The 24,446-nt window shown below is 48.7% G+C and overlaps 1 protein-coding gene across 1 annotated transcript in view; it reads right to left on the minus strand.

Moving 5' to 3' along the window:
• Positions 1–14,982: 14,982 nt before the first annotated feature.
• PTH1R (parathyroid hormone 1 receptor) overlaps positions 14,983–24,446 on the minus strand; it is a 279,840-nt gene continuing 270,376 nt past the window's right edge. The window contains exons 10-13 of the mRNA XM_069729136.1: positions 24,202–24,296; positions 23,958–24,099; positions 18,590–18,631; positions 14,983–16,471 (exon numbers count right to left, since the gene is read on the minus strand). Of these exons, the coding sequence (XP_069585237.1) occupies positions 16,106–16,471; positions 18,590–18,631; positions 23,958–24,099; positions 24,202–24,296 (645 nt within the window). The 3' untranslated portion in view covers positions 14,983–16,105. The remainder of the gene's footprint in view (positions 16,472–18,589; positions 18,632–23,957; positions 24,100–24,201; positions 24,297–24,446) is intronic.

Genomic DNA, 24,446 nt, shown 5'->3' on the forward strand with positions numbered 1-24,446 from the left:
AATAAGACAAATCTGGTCTTCACCTTTTAGCAGAATGGAGCCAGTGTGAACATTGCTGAGACTACAGGCTACACAAACATCAGAGCACTGTGGCCGCTGTATACACCACGATGTCTATAATAATAAATATATATATAACCTGCATTACTGCTATATAGAATATACTTATAACATGTAGGGACCAACTCATGAGATCCCACCGGCCACCACAAGGCGACCGCTCTCTGGTAGAAAAGGGCGTCATTTCTTAACAAAAACAGGGAATCTGTTAAATATTTGCACCCCCGGCTCCCGGCCTTTTACATTTGTGGATTTTATTCCGAGAGAGAAATGTGATGAATATTAGATTTCAGGTCCCATCATAGACGGCCCGTGGATCTCATGACTTGGCGCAGTTTTTGCGCTAAGTCCCTTCATGGTATAATTATATTCTATATGGCAGTAATGCAGATTTTATCCATATATTCAGTGTTTGCAGACATCTATTTCATATCTATCTAATATTTGTGCATTGCGCAGGGAACCCAGTACATTGGGCGCGAGACAGATCCCCGGTGTCAGTGGTGGGCACATGTCGATGGATATGCGGGGGTGATTATTATTATTAATTATTATAGCGCCATTTATTCCATGGCGCTTTACATGTGAGGAGGGGTATACATAATAAAAACAAGTACAATAATCTTAAACAATAGAAGTCATAACTGGTACAGGAGGAGAGAGGACCCTGCCTGCGAGGGCTCACAATCTACAAGGGATGGGTGAGGATACAGGAGGAGAGAGGACCCTGCCCACGAGGGCTCACAATCTACAAGGGATGGGTGAGGATACAGGAGGAGAGAGGACCCTGCCCACGAGGGCTCACAATCTACAAGGGATGGGTGAGGATACAGGAGGAGAGGACCCTGCCCGCGAAGGCTCACAGTCTACAAGGGATGGGTGAGGATACAATAGGAGAGTGGACCCTGCCCGCGAGGGCTCACAATCTACAAGGGATGGGTGAGGATACAGTAGGAGAGAGGACCCTGCCCCCGAGGGCTCACAATCTACAAGGGATGGGTGAGGATACAGGAGGAGAGGACCCTGCCCGCGAAGGCTCACAGTCTACAAGGGATGGGTGAGGATACAGGAGGAGAGAGGACCCTGCCCGCGAGGGCTCACAATCTACAAGGGATGGGTGAGGATACAGGAGAGAGGACCCTGCCCGCGAGGGCTCACAATCTAAAAGGGATGGGTGAGGATACAGGAGGAGAGAGGACCCTGCCCGCGAGGGCTCACAATCTACAAGGGATGGGTGAGGATACAGGAGGAGAGAGGACCCTGCCCGCGAGGGCTCACAATCTACAAGGGATGGGTGAAGATACAGGAGGAGAGAAGACCCTGCCCGCGAGGGCTCACAGTCTACAAGGGATGGGTGAGGATACAGGAGAGAGGACCCTGCCCGCGAGGGCTCACAATCTACAAGGGATGGGTGAGGATACAGGAGAGAGGACCCTGCCCGCGAGGGCTCACAGTCTACAAGGGATGGGTGAGGATACAGGAGGAGAGAGGACCCTGCCCGCGAGGGCTCACAGTCTACAAGGGATGGGTGAGGATACAGGAGAGAGGACCCTGCCCGCGAGGGCTCACAGTCTACAAGGGATGGGTGAGGATACAGGAGAGAGGGCCCTGCCCGCGAGGGCTCACAATCTACAAGGGATGGGTGAGGATACAGGAGGAGAGAGGACCCTGCCTGCAAGGGCACACAATCTACAAGGGATGGGTGAGGATACAGGAGGAGAGAGGACCCTGCCCGCAAGGGCACACAATCTACAAGGGATGGGTGAGGATACAGGAGGAGCGAGGACCCTGCCCGCGAGGGCTCACAGTCTACAAGGGATGGGTGAGGATACAGGAGGAGAGAGAACCCTGCCCGCGAGGGCTCACAATCTACAAGGGATGGGTGAGGATACAGTAGGCGAGGGTAGAGCTGGCTGTGCAGCGGTTTGGTCGATCGGTGGTTACTGCAGGTTATAGGCTTGTCGGGATAGATAGGTCTTCAGGCTCTTTTTGAAGGTTTCGATGGTAGGCGAGAGTCTGATGTGTTGTGGTAGAGGGTTCCAGAGTAGGGGTGATACGCGAGAGAAATCTTGTATGCGATTGTGGGAAGAGGAGATAGGAGGGGAGTAGAGAAGGAGATCTTGTGAGGATCGGAGGTTGCGTGTAGGTAAGTACCGGGAGACGAGGTCACAGATGTATGGGGGAGACAGGTTGTGGATGGCTTTGTACGTCATTGTTAGGGTTTTGTACTGGAGTCTCTGGGTAATGGGGAGCCAATGAAGGGATTGACAGAGGGGAGAGTCCGGGGAATAGCGGGGGGACAGGTGGATTAGTCGGGCAGCAGAGTTTAGAATAGATTGGAGGGGTGCGAGAGTGTTAGAGGGGAGGCCACAGAGCAGGAGGTTGCAGTAGTCGAGGCGGGAGATGATGAGGGCATGGACTAGGGTTTTTGCAGATTCTTGGTTTAGGAATATACGGATCCGTAAAATATTTTTGAGTTGAAGTCGGCAGGAAGTGGAAAGGGCTTGGATATGTGGTTTGAAGGAGAGATCAGTGTCAAGGAATACCCCGAGGCAGCGAGCTTGTGGGACTGGGGAGAGTGGGCAGCCGTTTACTGTAATGGATAGGGTCATTGGGGGAGTCACATGAGATGGGGGAAAGATGATGAATTCTGTTTTGTCCATGTTAAGTTTTAAGAATCTAGCGGAGAAGAAGGATGAAATAGTGGACAGACATTGAGGGATTCTGGTTAGTAGGGAGGTGATATCTGGTCCAGAGATGTAGATCTGTCATCAGCATAGAGATGATACTGAAAGCCGTGAGATTCTATGAGCTGTCCCAGGCCAAAGGTGTAAATGGAGAAGAGCAGGGGCCCAAGGACTGAACCTTGCAGGACTCCGACAGATAGGGGGCGAGGTGAGGAGGTGGTGTGTGAGTGGGAGACGCTGAATGTCCGGTCTGTTATGTATGATGAGATCCAGGATAGGGCCAAGTCTGTGATGCCAAGGGATGAGAGGGTCTGTAATAATAGGGAATGGTCCACTGTGTCAAAGGCAGAGGACAGGTCGAGGAGGAGGAGGACAGAGTAGTGTCGCTTGCTCTTGGCGGTTAATAGGTCATTGGTGACCTTAGTTAGGGCAGTTTCAGTGGAGTGGTGTGACCGGAAGCCAGATTGTAAGCGGTCAAAGAGGGAGCAGGAAGATAGATGGGAGGAGAGTTCAAGATGGACGTGTTGTTCCAGTAGTTTGGAGGCAAAGGGGAGAAGTGATATAGGGCGATAGCTAGATACAGAGGATGGGTCAAGAGAGGGCTTTTGGAGGATAGGTGTGATGGAGGCATGCTTAAAGCTTGAGGGGAAAACACCAGTTGTTAGTGATAGGTTGAAGAGATGTGTTAGGGTTGGGATGAAGACTGTGGTGAGGTTTGGGATGAGGTGGGATGGGATCGGGTCAAGTGCACAGGTGGTGAGATGTGATCTTGAGAGTAGAGTGGAGAGTCGATCTTCTGTAATAGTGGAGAATTTGGTTTTGGAGGTGGAGGGCTGGGTAGTTGGGAGGAAGGGATCTGGGGGTTGTCGACTAAAACCATCTCTGATGTTCTCAATCTTCTGCTTGAAAAATGAGGCAAAGTCTTCAGCTGAGATAAGTGGGGAGGGAGGAAGTGCTGGGGGACGGAGGAGAGAGTTGAAGGTGTTGAATAACTGTTTAGGGTTGTGAGACAGGGAGGATATGAGAGATGAGAAATAGGTTTGTTTAGCTGTGGCGAGTGTGGTCTTGAAAGTAGTGAGGGACTGTTTGAATGCGATAAAGTGCTCGTTGGAGTGGGATCTTTTCTATCTCCGCTCTGCAGCCCTGGAAGCTCGCCTCAGTTCTTTGGTCAGGCTGGTGTGCCAGGGCTGTCTGTTGATTTTGCGAGCTTTGGTATGTGTGAGATGGGCAAGAGATTCCAAAGCTGCAGCTATTGTGGTGTTATACAGAGCGGCAGCATCATCCGCATTGTGTAGGGAACTTATGTCTGTGAGAGGGAGGAGGGATTCAGAGAGAGAATGTAGATCAAGGTGTTTAAGATTTCTGCGAGGGTGTGCAAGTTTGTGGGGTGAGGATTGTAGACAAGGAGTGGAGAGGGAAGAGAATGTGAGTAGATTGTGGTCAGAAAGAGGAACAGGTGAGTTAGAGAGGTTAGATAGGGAGCAGAGGTGGGTGAAGATGAGGTCCAATGTGTGACCATCTTTGTGAGTGGCTGCAGAAGACCATTGAGTGAGGCCGAAGGAGGAAGTGAGAGATAGAAGTTTAGTGGCAGCTGAGAGGGAAGTGTCAATGGGGATGTTGAAGTCGCCCATGATGATAGTAGGGATGTCCGTGGAGAGGAAATGAAGTAGCCAGATGGTGAAGTGGTCAAAGAAGGTGGTGGCTGGCCTTGGGGGTCGTTAAATGACAGCCAGGTGGAGGTTGGTGGGGGCATAGATGCGCACAGAGTGCACCTCAAAGGAAGGGAGGGTAACAGAGGGTGGCAGTGGGATTGGGGTGAAGGAGCAGGTACCTGACAGGAGAAAACCAACTCCTCCGCCATGCTTGCTGCTGGGGCGGGGTGTGTGAAAACGTTGGAAGCCACCATAGGAAAGTGCAGCAGGAGAGGCTGTGTCAGAAGAGGTGAGCCAGGTTTCAGTGATGGCGAGGAAGGAAAGTTTGGTAGTAACAATAAAGATCGTGCATGTAGGAAAGCTTGTTGCAGACAGAGCGAGCGTTCCACAGAGCCCCTGTTAGTGGGACTGGGGAAGTAACATAGTTATTAAGGTTGAAGGAAGACTTTTTAAATCCATCTAGTTCAACCCATAGCCTAACCTAACATGCCCTAACATGTTGATCCAGAGGAAGGCAAAAAAAACCCATGTGGCAAATAAAGTGGGGCTCGGTGAATGGGTATAAGGTTAGAGAGGTTACGGAAGGTTGTGATAGAGCGTGGATGGGAGGTAGAACTGACTGTAGGGATGTGGTGAGGAGGACCAGGATTTGGAGAGATATCACCAGCAGTGAGAAGGAGCAGAGAAAGTGTTAGCAGGTGGGAGCAGGAGAGGGCATGAGGAGGCTGTCTGTGCTTGGAGACAGAGGATTGTATGTTAAGGAACAGTTCTGAAGAGGAGGTGAGATGGATGGGGAGGATTGAAGAGGAGATGAACAGTTCTTTACTAGGAGTAGGGATTAGGGGAGTTTGCAGAAAGTTATTATTATTATTATTTCTTGTTATAGCGCCATTTATTCCATGACGCTTTACATGTGAGGGGTACAATAATCTTGAACAATACAAGTCATAACTGGTACAGGAGGAGAGAGGACCCTGCCCGCGAGGGCTCACAATCTACAAGGGATGGGTGAGGATACAGGAGGAGAGAGGACCCTGCCCGCGAGGGCTCACAATCTACAAGGGATGGGTGAGGATACAGTAGGTGAGGATAGAGCTGGTCGTGCAGCGGTTTGGTCGATCGGTGGTTACTGCAGGTTGTAGGCTTGTCTGTAGGCTTTTCCCTCATGTGAAGAATTATAGGGGTGAAAGTAAAAACAAACAGAAACATTGTTTATAGTGACTGTGTCAAGTTACCTTCAGTTTTTCTGGTTCGTTTCTGGTTTTAATTCTAAATTATTCTTCACACTTCTAGGACACACTTATAGGAATCACACTGCAGACTAAAGTCATTGCAGACTTGTACTATGCAATATATGTACAACTAAGTGCATTCAGGTGTGAAGCAGAGAGAAGAGGTCTCTGCTCATCTTGGTCAGAGAATTAAGAGTGGACCAGATGCAGACAATCAAGCATTGAGTAAACAAGGTCATAAATATGACAGGGTAGAGCTGGAGTTAGCTGAAAGGCATACCATGTGAATGCTAGGAGCAGAGAAAAGTCTGTGTGGAAAGTTGGGTGATGCCAACATTACTGTTCCCTCATGGCTGTATGGTAAGTGACGTACCCCTATCATGGTGGTGTATGGAGGAAACAGGACCAGCAGTAGTGTAAAACAGACGTAAACTACTTTTAAGCAGCGGAATGATGACAGCAGATGCTGATACCGAGGCTTGCTGGTCACAATTATCACACAGGCACATTTCTTCTGAGAGCAGCAGGACCAGGCATTACTGGGAATTACTGGGAATAAGAGGGAATGCAGCAGAGTATGTTCCAGGACAGTCCGGAGGAGCTGCTGGGTGACCTGGAAGACTGAACGGAATATCTTGCACTCTACACTGGGCTGCTACAACCTCATAGCCTCCAAATCCCAGTCCCTTCTATTCTTCATCATTACATGTAGGTTGTGATAAATTCCATTATCTGCTTCTTGGACTTCCTGGGTCTTGCCAGAGGCTTCTCTGAAATACTGGCACAGTCGGGTGCATCTGTGGACCAGGGGTAAACAGGAAAACTGCACTACATTTCTTCAGATCAGTCATACTCTTGAACAAGGGAAAGAGCTTCTCTCCTACATCCTGCAGCGGCTTCTCTCCTACATCCTGCTGCGGCTTCTCTCCTACATCTCCTACATCCTGCAGCGACTTCTCTCCTACATCCTGCTGCGGCTTCTCTCCTACATCCTGCTGCGGCTTCTCTCCTACATCCTGCTGCGACTTCTCTCCTACATCCTGCTGCGACTTCTCTCCTACATCCTGCTGCGGCTTCTCTCCTACATCCTGTTGCTGCTTCTCTCCTACATCCTGCTGCAGCTTCTCTCCTACATCCTGCTGCGGCTTCTCTCCTACATCCTGCTGCGACTTCTCTCCTACATCCTGCTGCGGCTTCTCTCCTACATCTCCTACATCCTGCAGCGACTTCTCTCCTACATCCTGCTGCGGCTTCTCTCCTACATCCTGCTGCGGCTTCTCTCCTACATCCTGCTGCGGCTTCTCTCCTACATCCTGCTGCTGCTTCTCTCCTACATCCTGCTGCGACTTCTCTCCTACATCCTGCTGCTGCTTCTCTCCTACATCCTGCAGCGACTTCTCTCCTACATTCTGCTGCTGCTTCTGTCCTACATCCTGCTGCTGCTTCTCTCCTACATCCTGCTGCTGCTTCTCTCCTACATCCTGCTGCAGCTTCTCTCCTACATCCTGCTGCTGCTTCTCTCCTACATCCTGCTGCGACTTCTCTCCCACATCCTGCTGCATCTTCTCTCCTACATCCTGCTGCAGCTTCTCTCCTACATCCTGCAGCGACTTCTCTCCTACATCCTGCTGCAGCTTCTCTCCTACATCCTGCTGCAGCTTCTCTCTTTCATCCTGCTGCTGCTTCTCTCCTACATCCTGCTGCGGCTTCTCTCCTACATCCTGCTGCGGCTTCTCTCCTACATCCTGCTGCTGCTTCTCTCCTACATCCTGCAGCGACTTCTCTCCTACATTCTGCTGCGGCTTCTCTCCTACATCCTGCTGCGGCTTCTCTCCTACATCCTGCTGCTGCTTCTCTCCTACATCCTGCTGCTGCTTCTCTCCTACATCCTGCTGCGGCTTCTCTCCTACATCCTGCTGCGGCTTCTCTCCTACATCCTGCTGCGGCTTCTCTCCTACATCCTGCTGCGGCTTCTCTCCTACATCCTGCTGCGGCTTCTCTCCTACATCCTGCTGCGGCTTCTCTCCTACATCCTGCTGCGGCTTCTCTCCCACATCCTGCTGCGGCTTCTCTCCTACATCCTGCTGCGACTTCTCTCCTACATCCTGCTGCGGCTTCTCTCCTACATCCTGCTGCGACTTCTCTCCTACATCCTGCTGCGGCTTCTCTCCTACATCTCCTACATCCTGCTGCGACTTCTCTCCTACATCCAGCTGCAGCTTCTCTCCTACATCCTGCTGCGGCTTCTCTCCTACATCTCCTACATCCTGCTGCGACTTCTCTCCTACATCCTGCTGCAGCTTCTCTCCTACATCCTGCTGCAGCTTCTCTCCTACATCCTGCTGCAGCTTCTCTCCCACATCCTGCTGCACCTGCTCTCCCACATCCTGCTGCATCTTCTCTCCTACATCCTGCTGCGGCTTCTCTCCTACATCCTGCTGCGACTTCTCTCCTACATCCTGCTGCGACTTCTCTCCTACATCCTGCTGCGACTTCTCTCCTACATCCTGCTGCGGCTTCTCTCCTACATCCTGCTGCGACTTCTCTCCTACATCCTGCTGCGGCTTCTCTCCTACATCCTGCTGCGACTTCTCTCCTACATCCAGCTGCAGCTGCTCTCCTACATCCTGCTGCGACTTCTCTCCTACATCCTGCTGCACCTGCTCTCCCACATCCTGCTGCAGCTTCTCTCCTACATCCTGCTGCTGCTTCTCTCCTACATCCTGCTGCAGCTTCTCTCCTACATCCTGCAGCGACTTCTCTCCTACATCCTGCTGCAGCTTCTCTCCTACATCCTGCTGCAGCTTCTCTCTTTCATCCTGCTGCTGCTTCTCTCCTACATCCTGCAGCGACTTCTCTCCTACATCCTGCTGCAGCTTTTCTCCTACATCCTGCTGCAGCTTTTCTCCTACATCCTGCTGCAGCTTCTCTCCTACATCCTGCTGCAGCTTCTCTCCTACATCCTGCTGCTGCTTCTCTCCTACATCCTGCTGCGGCTTCTCTCCTACATCCTGCTGCAGCTTTTCTCCTACATCCTGCTGCAGCTTCTCTCCTACATCCTGCTGCAGCTTCTCTCCTACATCCTGCTGCTGCTTCTCTCCTACATCCTGCTGCGGCTTCTCTCCTACATCCTGCTGCGACTTCTCTCCTACATCCTGCTGCGGCTTCTCTCCTACATCTCCTACATCCTGCTGCGACTTCTCTCCTACATCCAGCTGCAGCTTCTCTCCTACATCCTGCTGCGGCTTCTCTCCTACATCTCCTACATCCTGCTGCGACTTCTCTCCTACATCCTGCTGCAGCTTCTCTCCTACATCCTGCTGCAGCTTCTCTCCTACATCCTGCTGCAGCTTCTCTCCCACATCCTGCTGCACCTGCTCTCCCACATCCTGCTGCATCTTCTCTCCTACATCCTGCTGCGGCTTCTCTCCTACATCCTGCTGCGACTTCTCTCCTACATCCTGCTGCGACTTCTCTCCTACATCCTGCTGCGACTTCTCTCCTACATCCTGCTGCGGCTTCTCTCCTACATCCTGCTGCGACTTCTCTCCTACATCCTGCTGCGGCTTCTCTCCTACATCCTGCTGCGACTTCTCTCCTACATCCAGCTGCAGCTGCTCTCCTACATCCTGCTGCGACTTCTCTCCTACATCCTGCTGCACCTGCTCTCCCACATCCTGCTGCAGCTTCTCTCCTACATCCTGCTGCTGCTTCTCTCCTACATCCTGCTGCAGCTTCTCTCCTACATCCTGCAGCGACTTCTCTCCTACATCCTGCTGCAGCTTCTCTCCTACATCCTGCTGCAGCTTCTCTCTTTCATCCTGCTGCTGCTTCTCTCCTACATCCTGCAGCGACTTCTCTCCTACATCCTGCTGCAGCTTTTCTCCTACATCCTGCTGCAGCTTTTCTCCTACATCCTGCTGCAGCTTCTCTCCTACATCCTGCTGCAGCTTCTCTCCTACATCCTGCTGCTGCTTCTCTCCTACATCCTGCTGCGGCTTCTCTCCTACATCCTGCTGCAGCTTTTCTCCTACATCCTGCTGCAGCTTCTCTCCTACATCCTGCTGCAGCTTCTCTCCTACATCCTGCTGCTGCTTCTCTCCTACATCCTGCTGCGGCTTCTCTCCTACATCCTGCTGCGGCTTTTCTCCTACATCCTGCTGCGGCTTCTCTCCTACATCCTGCTGCGGCTTCTCTCCTACATCCTGCTGCTGCTTCTCTCCTACATCCTGCAGCGCCTTCTCTCCTACATCCTGCTGCGACTTCTCTCCTACATCCTGCTGCGGCTTCTCTCCTACATCCTGCTGCGGCTTCTCTCCTACATCCTGCAGCGGCTTCTCTCCTACATCCTGCTGCGACTTCTCTCCTACATCCTGCTGCGGCTTCTCTCCTACATCCTGCAGCGACTTCTCTCCCACATCCTGCTGCAGCTTCTCTCCTACATCCTGCTGCTGCTTCTCTCCTACATCCTGCTGCAGCTTCTCTCCTACATCCTGCAGCGACTTCTCTCCTACATCCTGCTGCAGCTTCTCTCCTACATCCTGCTGCAGCTTCTCTCTTTCATCCTGCTGCTGCTTCTCTCCTACATCCTGCAGCGACTTCTCTCCTACATCCTGCTGCAGCTTTTCTCCTACATCCTGCTGCAGCTTTTCTCCTACATCCTGCTGCAGCTTCTCTCCTACATCCTGCTGCAGCTTCTCTCCTACATCCTGCTGCTGCTTCTCTCCTACATCCTGCTGTGGCTTCTCTCCTACATCCTGCTGCAGCTTTTCTCCTACATCCTGCTGCAGCTTCTCTCCTACATCCTGCTGCTGCTTCTCTCCTACATCCTGCTGCTGCTTCTCTCCTACATCCTGCAGCGCCTTCTCTCCTACATCCTGCTGCGACTTCTCTCCTACATCCTGCTGCGGCTTCTCTCCTACATCCTGCTGCGGCTTCTCTCCTACATCCTGCAGCGGCTTCTCTCCTACATCCTGCTGCGACTTCTCTCCTACATCCTGCTGCGACTTCTCTCCTACATACTGCTGCGGCTTCTCTCCTACATCCTGCAGCGGCTTCTCTCCTACATCCTGCTGCGACTTCTCTCCTACATCCTGCTGCAGCTTCTCTCCTATATCCTGCTGCGGCTTCTCTCCTACATCCTGCTGCAGCTTCTCTCCTACATTCTGCTGCGGCTTCTCTCCTACATCCTGCTGCAGCTTCTCTCCTACATCCTGCTGCGGCTTCTCTCCTACATCTCCTACATCCTGCTGCGGCTTCTCTCCTACATACTGCTGCGGCTTCTCTCCTACATCCTGCTGCGGCTTCTCTCCTACATCCTGCAGCGCCTTCTCTCCTACATCCTGCTGCGACTTCTCTCCTACATCCTGCTGCGGCTTCTCTCCTACATCCTGCTGCGGCTTCTCTCCTACATCCTGCAGCGGCTTCTCTCCTACATCCTGCTGCGACTTCTCTCCTACATCCTGCTGCGACTTCTCTCCTACATCCTGCTGCGGCTTCTCTCCTACATCCTGCAGCGACTTCTCTCCCACATCCTGCTGCAGCTTCTCTCCTACATCCTGCTGCTGCTTCTCTCCTACATCCTGCTGCAGCTTCTCTCCTACATCCTGCAGCGACTTCTCTCCTACATCCTGCTGCAGCTTCTCTCCTACATCCTGCTGCAGCTTCTCTCCTACATCCTGCTGCAGCTTCTCTCTTTCATCCTGCTGCTGCTTCTCTCCTACATCCTGCAGCGACTTCTCTCCTACATCCTGCTGCAGCTTCTCTCCTACATCCTGCTGCAGCTTTTCTCCTACATCCTGCTGCAGCTTCTCTCCTACATCCTGCTGCAGCTTCTCTCCTACATCCTGCTGCTGCTTCTCTCCTACATCCTGCTGCGGCTTCTCTCCTACATCCTGCTGCAGCTTTTCTCCTACATCCTGCTGCAGCTTCTCTCCTACATCCTGCTGCAGCTTCTCTCCTACATCCTGCTGCTGCTTCTCTCCTACATCCTGCTGCTGCTTCTCTCCTACATCCTGCAGCGCCTTCTCTCCTACATCCTGCTGCGACTTCTCTCCTACATCCTGCTGCGGCTTCTCTCCTACATCCTGCTGCGGCTTCTCTCCTACATCCTGCAGCGGCTTCTCTCCTACATCCTGCTGCGACTTCTCTCCTACATCCTGCTGCGACTTCTCTCCTACATCCTGCTGCGGCTTCTCTCCTACATCCTGCAGCGGCTTCTCTCCTACATCCTGCTGCGACTTCTCTCCTACATCCTGCTGCAGCTTCTCTCCTACATCCTGCTGCGGCTTCTCTCCTACATCTCCTACATCCTGCTGCAGCTTCTCTCCTACATTCTGCTGCGGCTTCTCTCCTACATCCTGCTGCAGCTTCTCTCCTACATCCTGCTGCGGCTTCTCTCCTACATCTCCTACATCCTGCTGCGGCTTCTCTCCTACATCCTGCTGCGGCTTCTCTCCTACATCCTGCTGCGGCTTCTCTCCTACATCCTGCTGCGACTTCTCTCCTACATCCTGCTGCGGCTTCTCTCCTACATCCTGCTGCGGCTTCTCTCCTACATCCTGCAGTGGCTTCTCTCCTACATCCTGCTGCGACTTCTCTCCTACATCCTGCTGCGGCTTCTCTCCTACATCTCCTACATCCTGCTGCAGCTTCTCTCCTACATTCTGCTGCAGCTTCTCTCCTACATTCTGCTGCGGCTTCTCTCCTACATCCTGCTGCGGCTGCCTCACAGCTACACTAACAATTAGGGCTGCAGCACCTTATAACATAAACTCCATCCACTATCTCTTTCCTATTTGCCAGATAAATAGTGAGGTTAACCCTTTATTGTGTGGTGAATACTGCACAGTAAAACGGTGCATCAATTCAAGTATTTAAGGGCATATTTCTGATACACACAACATGAGAAAAATATTATTGTAATCCTCAACTTTGGGGCACTACGTCTGTCCACTGATATAAGCTTGGATATATAACACCTCAACATCTGCCCACACGTGGTACAAAGTATATAGCATATACCGGAGTGCACACTATGTGAATCATCCAGGAACTTTGCATTTTCTGTGGTCACTGGTCATTTTCTTACCAATACGTCCCTCTTTCATGTGTGGACATATAACATACATACGCTGCCTGTTGTGCCTCCATCTTTATTATAGGCAGGTCTCGCTCTCGGCTGCAGCTTCCCAGGTGATTAAATAATCTTAGCAATTTTCCACCCTTGGCCAGACCCTAATCCACAACCCACCAACCCTCATCCACCCTCCGCCAGTCCCTTATCCACAACCTGCTGACCCTCATCCTACCCCCGCCAGACCCTCATCTACCTCTCATGGAGCCAGCCGGATACAGACTCACCCCCACACTGCGGTGATATATTCATGACCCGCTCTAAATTCTGCACATACCCTTAGGTCTGCTAAATAAGTCATATCTGCTGCAGCACCACGAGTAATTCATGCAAACACCCAACCGCCAGAAGTTTATGGAAGGAGATCAACAATTAACACGACCAACTTCATAAATTATATAACGTGCAATGTGAGTTACCTGCGGAGAGAAGGAAAATTCTGGACTCTAAAATGCTCTAGAAATGACAGAAAGTAACAATATGTAAGAAAATGCAACATTCACACTCACAGGAGAAATCCTGGAGACACTGCGGACATGAGAATACCCCGACCAGTCAGGACACCGCCCTAAATAGCGTGTATAGACCTCAAAACAGACCCCAACACTGCTGAAGCAAGAGCATAATCTGGGGAAAAGACCAGAGGGGAAGGTGTCCTGAGGAGCAAGAGTCTATACAGGGCAAAATGTCACCCGCTGCTCTCTACAATGTCACCTCCACAGTCAGATGATAAGTGCCGACAAGCACCACTGCTTTTTAGTGCAGATGTCACGGGTTTACCACAACAGAGAGGAGGCAGAAGACCACAGCGTCTGATTTCTCCTACTCCTGCACTGATAAGAAGCACTTCACCTTCATATTAAACGGTGTAAATTTATTTTTAGCAGTGCAGGAGTTAATCTGCTGTTGAGAGCTCCTGGAAGCCTTCCTGCATTAAGGCTCTCAGCTGTTCACTGTTAGCCCCTCCCACCCACTATGTAATCTGGGTCCTAGCTAGCACTCATTGTCAGAGTTACTTATGCTGCATGTCTGGAGGTTGTTGCTGGAGTAGGCACTTTGGGGGACATTATTACTGGAGGGGGCAATCCAAAAATTATTATTAAAGGGGGCACTACACTTTTGGAGGCATTTTAACTGTAGGCGGCACTCTAGCGGGACATTATTACTTGAGGAGGAACTCTGGGGAGCATTATTACTGTAGGGTGCACTATGGGCATAATTATAGAATTATTATGAATTATTATGATATTATTATTATTAATCCCTCTTACCACCACCACAGTTCCAGAATTGGCACATCTAATAGATGCGTCTCATGTGGGGCAGCTGCGGGCTGCTATTTTTAGGCTTGGGGGGGTGCAATATTCAAGGCCCCTTACCAGCCTGAGAATGCCAGCCCCCAGCTGTCTGCTTTAGCTTGCCCGGTTGTCAAAAATGGGGGGAAGCCAAGCTTTTTAATTACTTATTTCAATAATTTAAAAAAAAAAAAACAGCGTGGGGACCCCTCTATTCTTGATAACTGGCCACGATAAAGCTGACAGCTGAGGGTTGCAGCTTCCAGCTGTCAGTTTTACCTGGCTGGTTATCAAAAATACTCTCATAAGGCCAGTGTCTGCTCTCGCTGGTATCAGTGGCAGCAGGCATAGGCTGATGGGAATAGTAGTCCCATCAGATGACAACAGTGACCAGGGGTAAACGTTTTCCTCCGGTCACAGCTACTGGCTCATGCTGTCATTTGACAGTGTGGGAACCGCAGATCTCCTACCGGCGGTAATGTTTTGACCTCTGATCAGAGGCAGTGTTTGCCATGCAAATGACAGAGTAGCAAACACTGGGTGTTCGGGACCCCATTCAAGTGAAAACCTTTCACCCGGACCTGGACATCCAGGAGTTCGCCCATCACTAGTCATTACCTATAGTGTTATATAGGGGAGTGTTGTGAGCATGCTCTGTAATATGTGCAGAGGTCACAGTATAGTTTCTCTTTTTGAAACATTAAATTAAAAAATAAACAAATAGAATTTTCTATTACAACGGCTTTTTTTTACTGAATGGTGCACAATGGTGCATACATTTATTTTCGCCATACTTTGTTCTTCGCTTTTCACCGCTTCTTCCATTTTCATTCTGATCTTTATGCACGAACCCGAAACTATTGAACACAACAGTAAAGTAGAACAGGCGAAAAAAAAAAAAAAACACCGGCAACAACAATCGTATTTCCATCTGAAAATCATATATTTTTCAAAGAATGTTGAGAAAAAATAAAAACATTTTTTTTCCACTTGGTCCTTATATCATTAGTCGTGCCACATGTACTGCGTACAATACACTTGATACACTTAATGCATACAATATAGTTTATCCACATATTTCATTGTTTAAATATATTATTCTTCATTATTTCCATTGTTCATATATTAATGAAAATATATCAGCAGAATGTTGCTGCTTTTTTTAAAAACAAATATTTCTATTTTTTTTTTTTTTTTCTTATTTTCCTGAGGCATAAACTCAATAATTTGTTGCGAATTTGTTTTTGTTTTTTTCCCTTAAGAATCAGGGTAATTATAGGTGACAACTTTGTGATATTCAACAATTATCTTTTTTTTTATCATCATTGGTTAATTGCATAGCTAAGGCAAGGGGGTGTACATACTTAACTGAAGCTTGGTAATGCTGGAATTCGCTATTTTTTGACGTTTTTTGCGTTTTCCAGGGTGGGGATCTTTTTCCATATATTGTACCTCCCCCAGTGTCTGAAGTTACACGTGTCGATGACTTATTTAGATACGGATGATATATTTTCCCTGTTCCCGTAGACGAGGCTGAACGTTCGGCTAGTTGGGTCACATACACAGGTCTTGGCTTGCTGAACCCCCAAAACATAAAATATCCAGATACCACATATAATCTCTTGCACATGCGTAGTTACAATGGTTCTTATTCTGTTGAAACTTTGTAGAAAATGCAATCACAATATTGTAACTTCACGTCTCTAACATAGAGGACTGATAAATAAGGGGCGGCAAAAATAAAAGATAAAATGCAAATAGAAATGTTACAATGTATCAAATTAACCAACTGGAACATTATAAAAAAAATGACATTTGTTATAATGTAAAAGATGTGATGTGTTTTGTGCTCTGGATTTTGGGGAGAGGGGAGGTAAATGGCAGGTGAGTGACTGATGCTTTTGTAAAAATATTGGTGGAAACAATCAGCAGATTGGAAAGGATGAGCCTCGGGATCGACTGTCTCTCGGTTCCCTTTTTCAAGGTCCCAGTATTGGCTCCTCGTATTTTTTTACGTCCTCTTTGGATTCTTGCAGAAACCTATTTACATGACGGTCTCCCTCTCTTCCTCCACCACTTCGGCCGCTGGTCTATCAGCACCGTAAACTCCGGATCCATTGAGATACTCCTCGTCTTTGTTATACTGCTCCGGTCCTGAAGAAGGTATGGAGTTCTCAGAAATGGAGCCATTTTTGACGTAACCCGGCAGGTTTCTGTGACCATTGAGGGCAGCAGATACGAGTCTAGTGTTCAGGTGTAAGGCCAGCGTGCCCCGGGTGGTGACATTAGTGATACTCGTGTGAGACACCATAGGTCCATAGCTGTACGTGGTGCTCCCACTTCTGGCTTTTCTTTTAAAGTCCAGCGCCAAAGTCCATCTACTCCAGGATTTCTTAATCTCTGCTTGTACCTGAAAAAAAAAAAAACATGGACTGAATGAATAACGAGCCAGGAAAGTATAAGTATAGTATAAGTTGTCTATAGGTGGACGATCTGTAGGTAATGGGAGGATGATCTGTAGGTAATGGGAGGATGATCTGTAGGTAACGGGTGGACGATCTGTAGGTAACGGGAGGACAATCTGTAGGTAATGGGAGGACGATCTGTAGGTAACGGGAGGACGATCTGTAGGTAACGGGAGGACGATCTGTAGGTAACGGGAGGACGATCTGTAGGTAATGGGAGGACTATCTGTAGGTAACGGGAGGACTATCTGTAGGTAACGGGTGGACGATCTGCAGTTAATGGGTGGACGATCTGCAGGTAACGGGTGGACTATTGTTAGACTGTGGGTAGATTTTGGCCAGGCCTCGGCTGCTATCACAGAGATTATTATTGGACATCTGAGGAAGGTTCTGCTGCTGATTGTACAAATCATCACGATCCGCTGCTGCTGTTGCTGAAAAATAGACTTTCCCCAAATTGTTTTTTTTGGAGAGTGATTCTCCTTTATGATAGATTAACGTTCATCTAGAGTAAGTTTATTACTGGAAGCCTCGTCATCCCTTATGCTTTCTGAACTCCTCCATGTTTCAGAGTCCACTGGGTACATCTTCATTTATTAGTATTTGTTTTTTGATTTTTTTATTTATATTATCATTAGGATTTTTGTGCATTTTTCTATGTTTTTGTGGGAATGGTTTCTGTGAGCCTAGCTCGAGAAAACGGACAGCGGTGACAGATGTGTCCGTTGTGAGTGGTTGTGGCGGTAATATATTCTGCATTATTAACTCATTCAGATTCGCAGCGTCGGTGTTGGGCCCTTCTCCCTTTTATTAACATCTGAAGGCTCCACATAAGAAACAAAGGACATAATAAAGCAGTAGAATATTCAGTGGGATGTCTGTGTCACATCCGATGATCTTAGATGTGGCCCCCTCAGCGATATCCAGATGACATTCGGACCCTTGGATACAGACAGCTGCGGTACGTGTGTGACTCAGCCAGGACTGCGGATTTATTGCAAAAGTTTTTAACCTCTGAAGAATTTGAACAATAATTTTTTCATTTTACCTTTTGGCTTTAGTCATTATTTTCATGGGTCTTCTATTGATTTTACGGGAAAATATGTAACTAAATTTGAATTCAGATTTATTTTTTTGCATAAATGTTTTTTGAGTTTGTCACTTTTGTTTTTTTAAGAATGTTATTTGTTTTCCAACGTTATGGTAAGAAAACGTTTTGTGCGGTGTCGGTGACAATGATGAGGATACATTGTTACATTGTGGGAGGAGCATTTAAAAAATGTTATTGTCTAAACATCGTGTTTGTAAGATTTCTACATTTTTGGGTGACAAAGGCCGGTCACCTCCGGGTACAAGACTGACCCAGGCACAAGGCTGAGCTGCTCCAAGAAATGAAATTGCACAAAAATTGGCAAATCCAATTTTTTTTAAATGAAATTCAATGCTAATTTGATTTGCTTTAAATGAGTTTCCTCGTCTCTATTTCCAGGACGCTCATTTAAAAAAATTACATTTTGCAATTATGCACTGATAGCGTTACAATGGGGAGATAAACCCAAAACCAGAGAGCGACCCAAGTGTCAGTATTTACTAATGATTCTAAGGTTCTATTCATCGTCCGGGCTTCCGAATAAAGAGAAGTGTAGGATCAAAGCTACAGGAACTATTAATACGTCTGCGCATGACTCGCTCACACTTTGTATCTACAGCTTGATTGACAGCCTCGGATTGTGCCGGCGGATGATACATATTTGACTTTACAAGTTCCCTTCACAAACATCAATCATTGTCCTTTCCATTCCAATTCGGCTTTTTTTGTAGCCCTCAGGGAATTCTTTTGAAAGTCGAGCTCTCAGTTACAAATGCAACAAGCGGAGAATTTCTGATAAAAATAAAGTTCAGATGTCGTCCTAAAAACTTACAATAAACGACCTCACGGGAATTTCAGAAAGTATTATCGATGTTTGTAAACGTCCTGGATCCGGTCAGAAGTCGCTACTTTGTATCAGTTCATAAATAACACAAGTATCCAGTAAACGAAGGAACAACGGACGACTACTCACCTCGCCGTTACAGAAGCAGTAAATAATGGCCACAAAGAATCCCTGGAAAAGAAAAGGACAAACTGTAACCGGGACATAAAGATCCCTAGAAAATATCACCTACTGGAGGATCAGGAGAGCGATGATGTGCGAGCAAAGCAACCGCGTCCTCGGGGCAGGGGACGGACACATGGCGCCTAACTGTAGGATCTACCCTCGTAAACACTGAAATATTGATGAGCGATACATTATTTCCTCTCTTTGCTTCTATTTCTATCTTTTTTCATCTTCACCCTCCATCTATGGTTTTTTTAATATTTGTTATGTAGCAAAGTTGTGCAAAGAGTCAGTGAAGACCGGCAACGCTCCATTGTGAAGTCACGAGGTGAGTAGTGGTGCGGAGCGGGAACATCTGCCCCGATGATAACCATTAATAACCACCGAAGAAGAAGGGAGCAAAATGGACAAGAACAAGTCTGCTGTCAGAAGTGTAAAAAGTCCCAATATGGAGGGGAATGATCTATTCTGGAAGATGGGGCATATCGGCCGGGGAGTCGCATCTCACATTTCACTGATACAATGATGACTGAGAAATGTTGTGGAAATTATTAGCAACATGAATAGATACAATGTGACAAAAGTAGCAAGAAATTCTGGACAGTGAGCTGTGAGCGCTGCTACAGTCTCTGACAACTACTATTCAGGAAGGTTTCACCAGGGCGACACTCACGGGACAAGTACGGGCCGAGATGTTCGGGTCACAACCTTACTGGGATCATGGATGAGAGTGGGAATGCTTAGAAATGCTCTGGGAGAATTGTCACATCCCCTCCTCCGCTTCTCTCGCCAACTCATAGACATCACAAGGGATGACAGGGAGCTCAAGATAAAACTCTCCCAGGGGTACGAAAGGTTCTCAAAAGTGGAAATTGTAAATTTATTGGGGGAAAAAAATAGATAAAACTTAAATGTCATGATAAGAAATATATACAGTACAGGCCCCTGCTGAGTAATGTAACACCAATCCCATATCCTATAGCAGCTCCTCCTGGAAATGCCCTCATTCTATAATATCAGGATGTCTGGACACAATGTAACATTCACAATAACACAAGTGACACATGGAAAAATATAAACGACCATCCCCGCAGTATCACAATGATGCGAGGCTGAGCCTGCACATTACCGGCCGGGGCTGCTATCTGGACGCTTCCCGTTGCCGTCCACGGGGTTACATGGCGCATACTATGGAGCAGCAATATCTGGAGTCTTCTCTACATTGCCTGGATCTTATTGTGACTGTGAGGATAATGTATAATATAAGTTTTAGCTTCTCTTGCCAGCACATATACGGTGGGCGTTGACCCCCCTTCACTCTGTGTTTTGCTTGCTGGAATGTTCGTGTAGAAGAGGAATTTTTATGACCGCTATAGCTGCAGTAGACAGTTGTGCCAGCTAGAACTGGTCTGATATCCCTCTCAAGACATGCGGTTCTTTGTCCTGTTATAGTGAGCTATTGGGCCACCGATTTGGACTAGGAAAATCATAAGTCCATTTTGCAAATCTCCATCGGCGGATCTATCAGCCACTGTAAGCGCGTGCCTCTAATTCCAACAGGTAAAAAACTACGGATTTCTCCAGAACTGTGTGCCCCAACTAGCCCGGACCTGGTACCAATAGAAAGCCAATTGTAAAATAAGAAGAATGAGGGGTGTGCTGGGATTCTGACATGTTCTGGAGCAGAGATACGAGCATTATACAAATTTGTGTTAAATTTGGTAAGTCTGAGAGAGGAGGGTCCATGGAAACCAGCCCTGTTAGTGATGTCATAGGGCTGCAGTTTATACGTTTTCTGCCAGGTACCCAGCAGTGAGTCTTTCCTGAGGAGCCCTTACTGCTAGCCCTGATGAACTGGGATATTTGGGAGCTCCGCCCACTAGCCTGGTTGCCTGCAATGTCCTGAACACATGTAAGTGTTAATTTCTCAGTTAACCCCTGTTACTTTTATAATTACCTTGTACATATTTTCAATTGTCTCTTTTGTAACATCCTTGTTATATTTTGATAAAACACTGCCTAATCTTTCGGAGAAAAACAATCAAATTACTCGTTTTCGTTCTTCCTGCTCTAAAACGTACCCTCAGTCTTCTGAAGGGAATTACGCTACTCTTTTGGGCTAGCTTCGGACCCATTAATCGCAGCTGGTGGCAGCATACCTTGTTCTGTGCCTTTGGGAGTCGTTGTAGCGACGGCGGCATTGATAATTATTGTTCCTGCCTGAGGTGGAGTAGTTATCGCGTCGTTGCAGCATGTCCAATAGCCAGTACATAGCAGGCAGCCTGTCTGGCGACTAATTACCCTAGGTGCAGTACCTAATCTGACCTGAGGGTAAGAGGGCGCCAGAGAGCTGCAAGTTTTCAAGTGGAACTGTAAAGCGGGATATACATAAATCCCTGCAGTTCGTGGTATATTGAAGAGCAGTGGGATACCTAGAATAAGCCCCTGCTGTAAACTGATAGGCCGATAGCCTTGTGCTTGTTTTCATCACGTTGTAGCAGTGGAGGGATAACTAAGATATGTGCAGGGGACATGTGATAGCCATCTGTTGGCCTAAAGTCACCCCGACCCGTGACGTAGGGGTGACAGTCACGGTGTGAATCGTGACAGTGACTGATGGAGTGTACAGGAATGTGATGTATCCGCCGGACTTCTCTAGATACCTGTCATGTCTCCGCCATGTTCTGCCTCGTTACTGCGCTATCACATGGGGGCCGGTTTAATAGCATCGTCTCATGCAGCCAAGGATTGGAATTTCCCACTACAACTTGTTTTCTGGCAAACTATCACATCTGGCCATATTATTATTATTATCATTATTATAGAGGGGCAGTGGGGGTGAGAAAGTTTCTTAAAAGGGAATCTTTCAGGGCAAGTTTACCGCTGAAGCCGACGCTATGGCTGAATGGGTCCTAGTACAACCTAAAAAAATGAGGCTTGGACTGGTCGATAGGAAAGGTGGAGATTTCCCCGGGAGGCCGCCCCACATCTGTCCACGCAGAGGCAAGTTTATGAATGAGGGTCAGGCAATACTGAATGTAGCTAAACAATTGGCCCCAGTTTCAATGTTACTGGTGGACCCCAATCCAACACTGATATAACAGACACCTATCTTGTAGTAATCGGATTGGCCAGTGCTGAGAAATGAGCCTGAAAGTGCTTTGAGGGCGAGGACTAGGAGTGCATTGACCGGCCCCCATTAAACCTACAGGCTAATTTGCATGCGGCTTGAAGGCTTGATTTCTCAGGGCTGGGCCATCGGATCAGTACGAAGCGAGTATCAAGTATTGTTGTGCTACGATGTTGCGGCACATCGGCTACTATCCGCAGTACGATCTTCCCGTATGTGCAGTCTCCTGTGTGTGGTGGGTACATGGATACAGCAGGTGCCAGGGGTCTCTACAAGTTACCAGGACCTGCTGGAGATGAGTCAGTCCCATGTAGGGGATATCAGAGGTCACCGGCCAGCTATGGACCTATGGGGACATATGTCACATCTACCCTTCCACACGCTCCGCTGCCTCTGCATCCAGGGGTGTAACCTGCAGCTTGTGGCCCCAATGCAAACCCTTCAATGGGGCCCACAACTAGTACTGGTCTTTAATAATAATCTTTTGGGGCCCCCCAGACTCCAAGGTCCAGGTGTGGCTCCCACCATTATTGTGACGGCCCACTCTGTATCTGCCATAGAGAGCTGACCCCGGGTGATGCAGCAATGACGATCCGACATATAGCGGGGGGCCGCGTCTCCACCGACCGCTGCCATCAGCCGCCATGATTTATATAAATAGTGCGCCACCCGCTGGCCAGATAGGAAACAGCTCATTAAAGGTGGTTTCCAGTTTTACGTAAATCTTAATCGCAGTATAAATAAAATCTTCTCCAACGTTAATTTCCTTTCTCACGGCTTTCCAGATCTCCGCTTACTGTCAGTGAATGAGTACCCTCTGCTGACATTAACCCTTTACACCGCTCTCAGCTGAGGAGAGGATACAATTGTGTCCAGTGCAGACAAGGAGTTAAACATCCCGGACTCTGCACTGATACATTGTAACATTTAGTGTTCTGTAAATAAGCCTTCCAGAATCTCCTGCTCCATTGATCCTTTGTCCTCCGCTTGCTGTCAGGAAGGAGAAGATTTCTGCTTCTATCTTATCTGCAAATTGCCTCTTCAGAGAGGAGGACTCGACCTCTATAGCGCCACCAGATGGAAGCCGCGATCCTACAAGTCACCATCGCCCCATTAATGAGCCTTAGGATAAAGCCAGATCAGAATCTCAGTTTGCCGACCCCGGGGTTTCGGGGCACTGACCCTCATCAGTGACAAGTATGAGAACTGGTTTAGGTGTAGGCGGTAATCCAGTCCATGGCTGGTCCTGCTCACTGCCATCCAGTCTCCACAGTGAGCCACACAGCTGAGCTCCACACTGATACATTGTGACAAACCAGCAGAGATTTGCACAGCTGCTGCGGTGTTTGTATTGGGGCAGGCGGCCCGTGTGTGCCCCTCACCTGCCATAATGCCCCGTATTATAGTATTAGGGCTTGCTTACACTGACACTGGTGAACCTGACTATATAATCCCCCAGAGCTGAAATCCGTAGATCCAAGCAACTTCTAAAAACAAACGGAGCATCCGCGCTTCCCACTGACCCTGTGCGAGCGTCCGGCAGCCGCAGGTGTTCCCTGAGACATGCGAGGCCGATGACGGACTTATGGCCGATCCTGGGAGCCCGTCATCCCCGGCCGTCAGCTGCTTATGGCTCAGTGACAGGATGGTGGGCGGCTGGGGCGGTTCTGGGGGGCCGCGGGGACTCAGGATTTAATGTGGGCTCGTTGGGGCTTTGGAGCAGTAATCTGAAGCCTCCGCTGTTTTCGTGGTGGTCTCAGGAAATATCTGATGTAGCTTTTCGTATATTTTTACATTTTCATCCCTGCGGTTTGTGTTCCAATGTGGTCGTCAGCAGCTTCCCCCCACATAATCTGCACCAGAGCACGGACTCAGAGAAGAGCAGCCCTCTATATACCATGAGTGCTGTATATACTGCTCTCTGGGGTGTCGGGGCCCTATATGCCCGGGCCCTGGTACATCTGCAGCCCGTATAGTTACACCACTGTTCACACCCAGCAGAGACACGCAGAGGGCCCATTACCGACACTGCGGGGGTCTCCTGCTGTTAATTCCTGCTCCGTCCATAAATGATAGGAGCAGAATGGCAGAGTCTGGTGAAGAGGACAAGTGTTTGGCAGAACCGTCGCCGAGGCTTCACCAGGATGTCTGCCCTCTAGGCTATAAATGGAATGAATGAATGAACGAACGAATGCGGATTACCTGGAAGGAGTTGAAGAGCATTTCGTAGTGCATCTGTATGTGCCACACCAGCCCCGAGACCTCGGTATATGGCAGAGATATGAAGACGATATAGTGGACGCCGAAGAGCGGCATCAGGACGAGCGTGGACTTCAGCAGCTTCCTACAACGAGACCCAAGGAGAGAGGATTCAGCAGCGGGGGATGCCATCGGAGCCGGAGAGATGGGACCCAAGGAGCTCTGCCCGCCATGTGCCGCTGCTCACCTGTACTGCTGCCGGGCATCGCAGCGCCCCGCGTTCGTCTCCCTCAGCTTCGTGGCTAAGACTCGAACAATATTTATAAAAAGGAAAAAATTGGCCTGAAAGAAAAATGAGAAAAATAAATTCAATTTAAACAGAAGCAAAACACAATCAAAGGTGAAAACTGCGACAAAACCTGATCACAAGCGAACAAGCCGGGGTCTCCGCTCAGATCTCAGTTATCTGCCCCAGTGTCAGCCGTGGGGCCC

This window comes from Ranitomeya imitator, chromosome 6 (genome assembly GCF_032444005.1).
Source record: "Ranitomeya imitator isolate aRanImi1 chromosome 6, aRanImi1.pri, whole genome shotgun sequence".
Taxonomy (NCBI): Eukaryota; Metazoa; Chordata; class Amphibia; order Anura; family Dendrobatidae; genus Ranitomeya; species Ranitomeya imitator.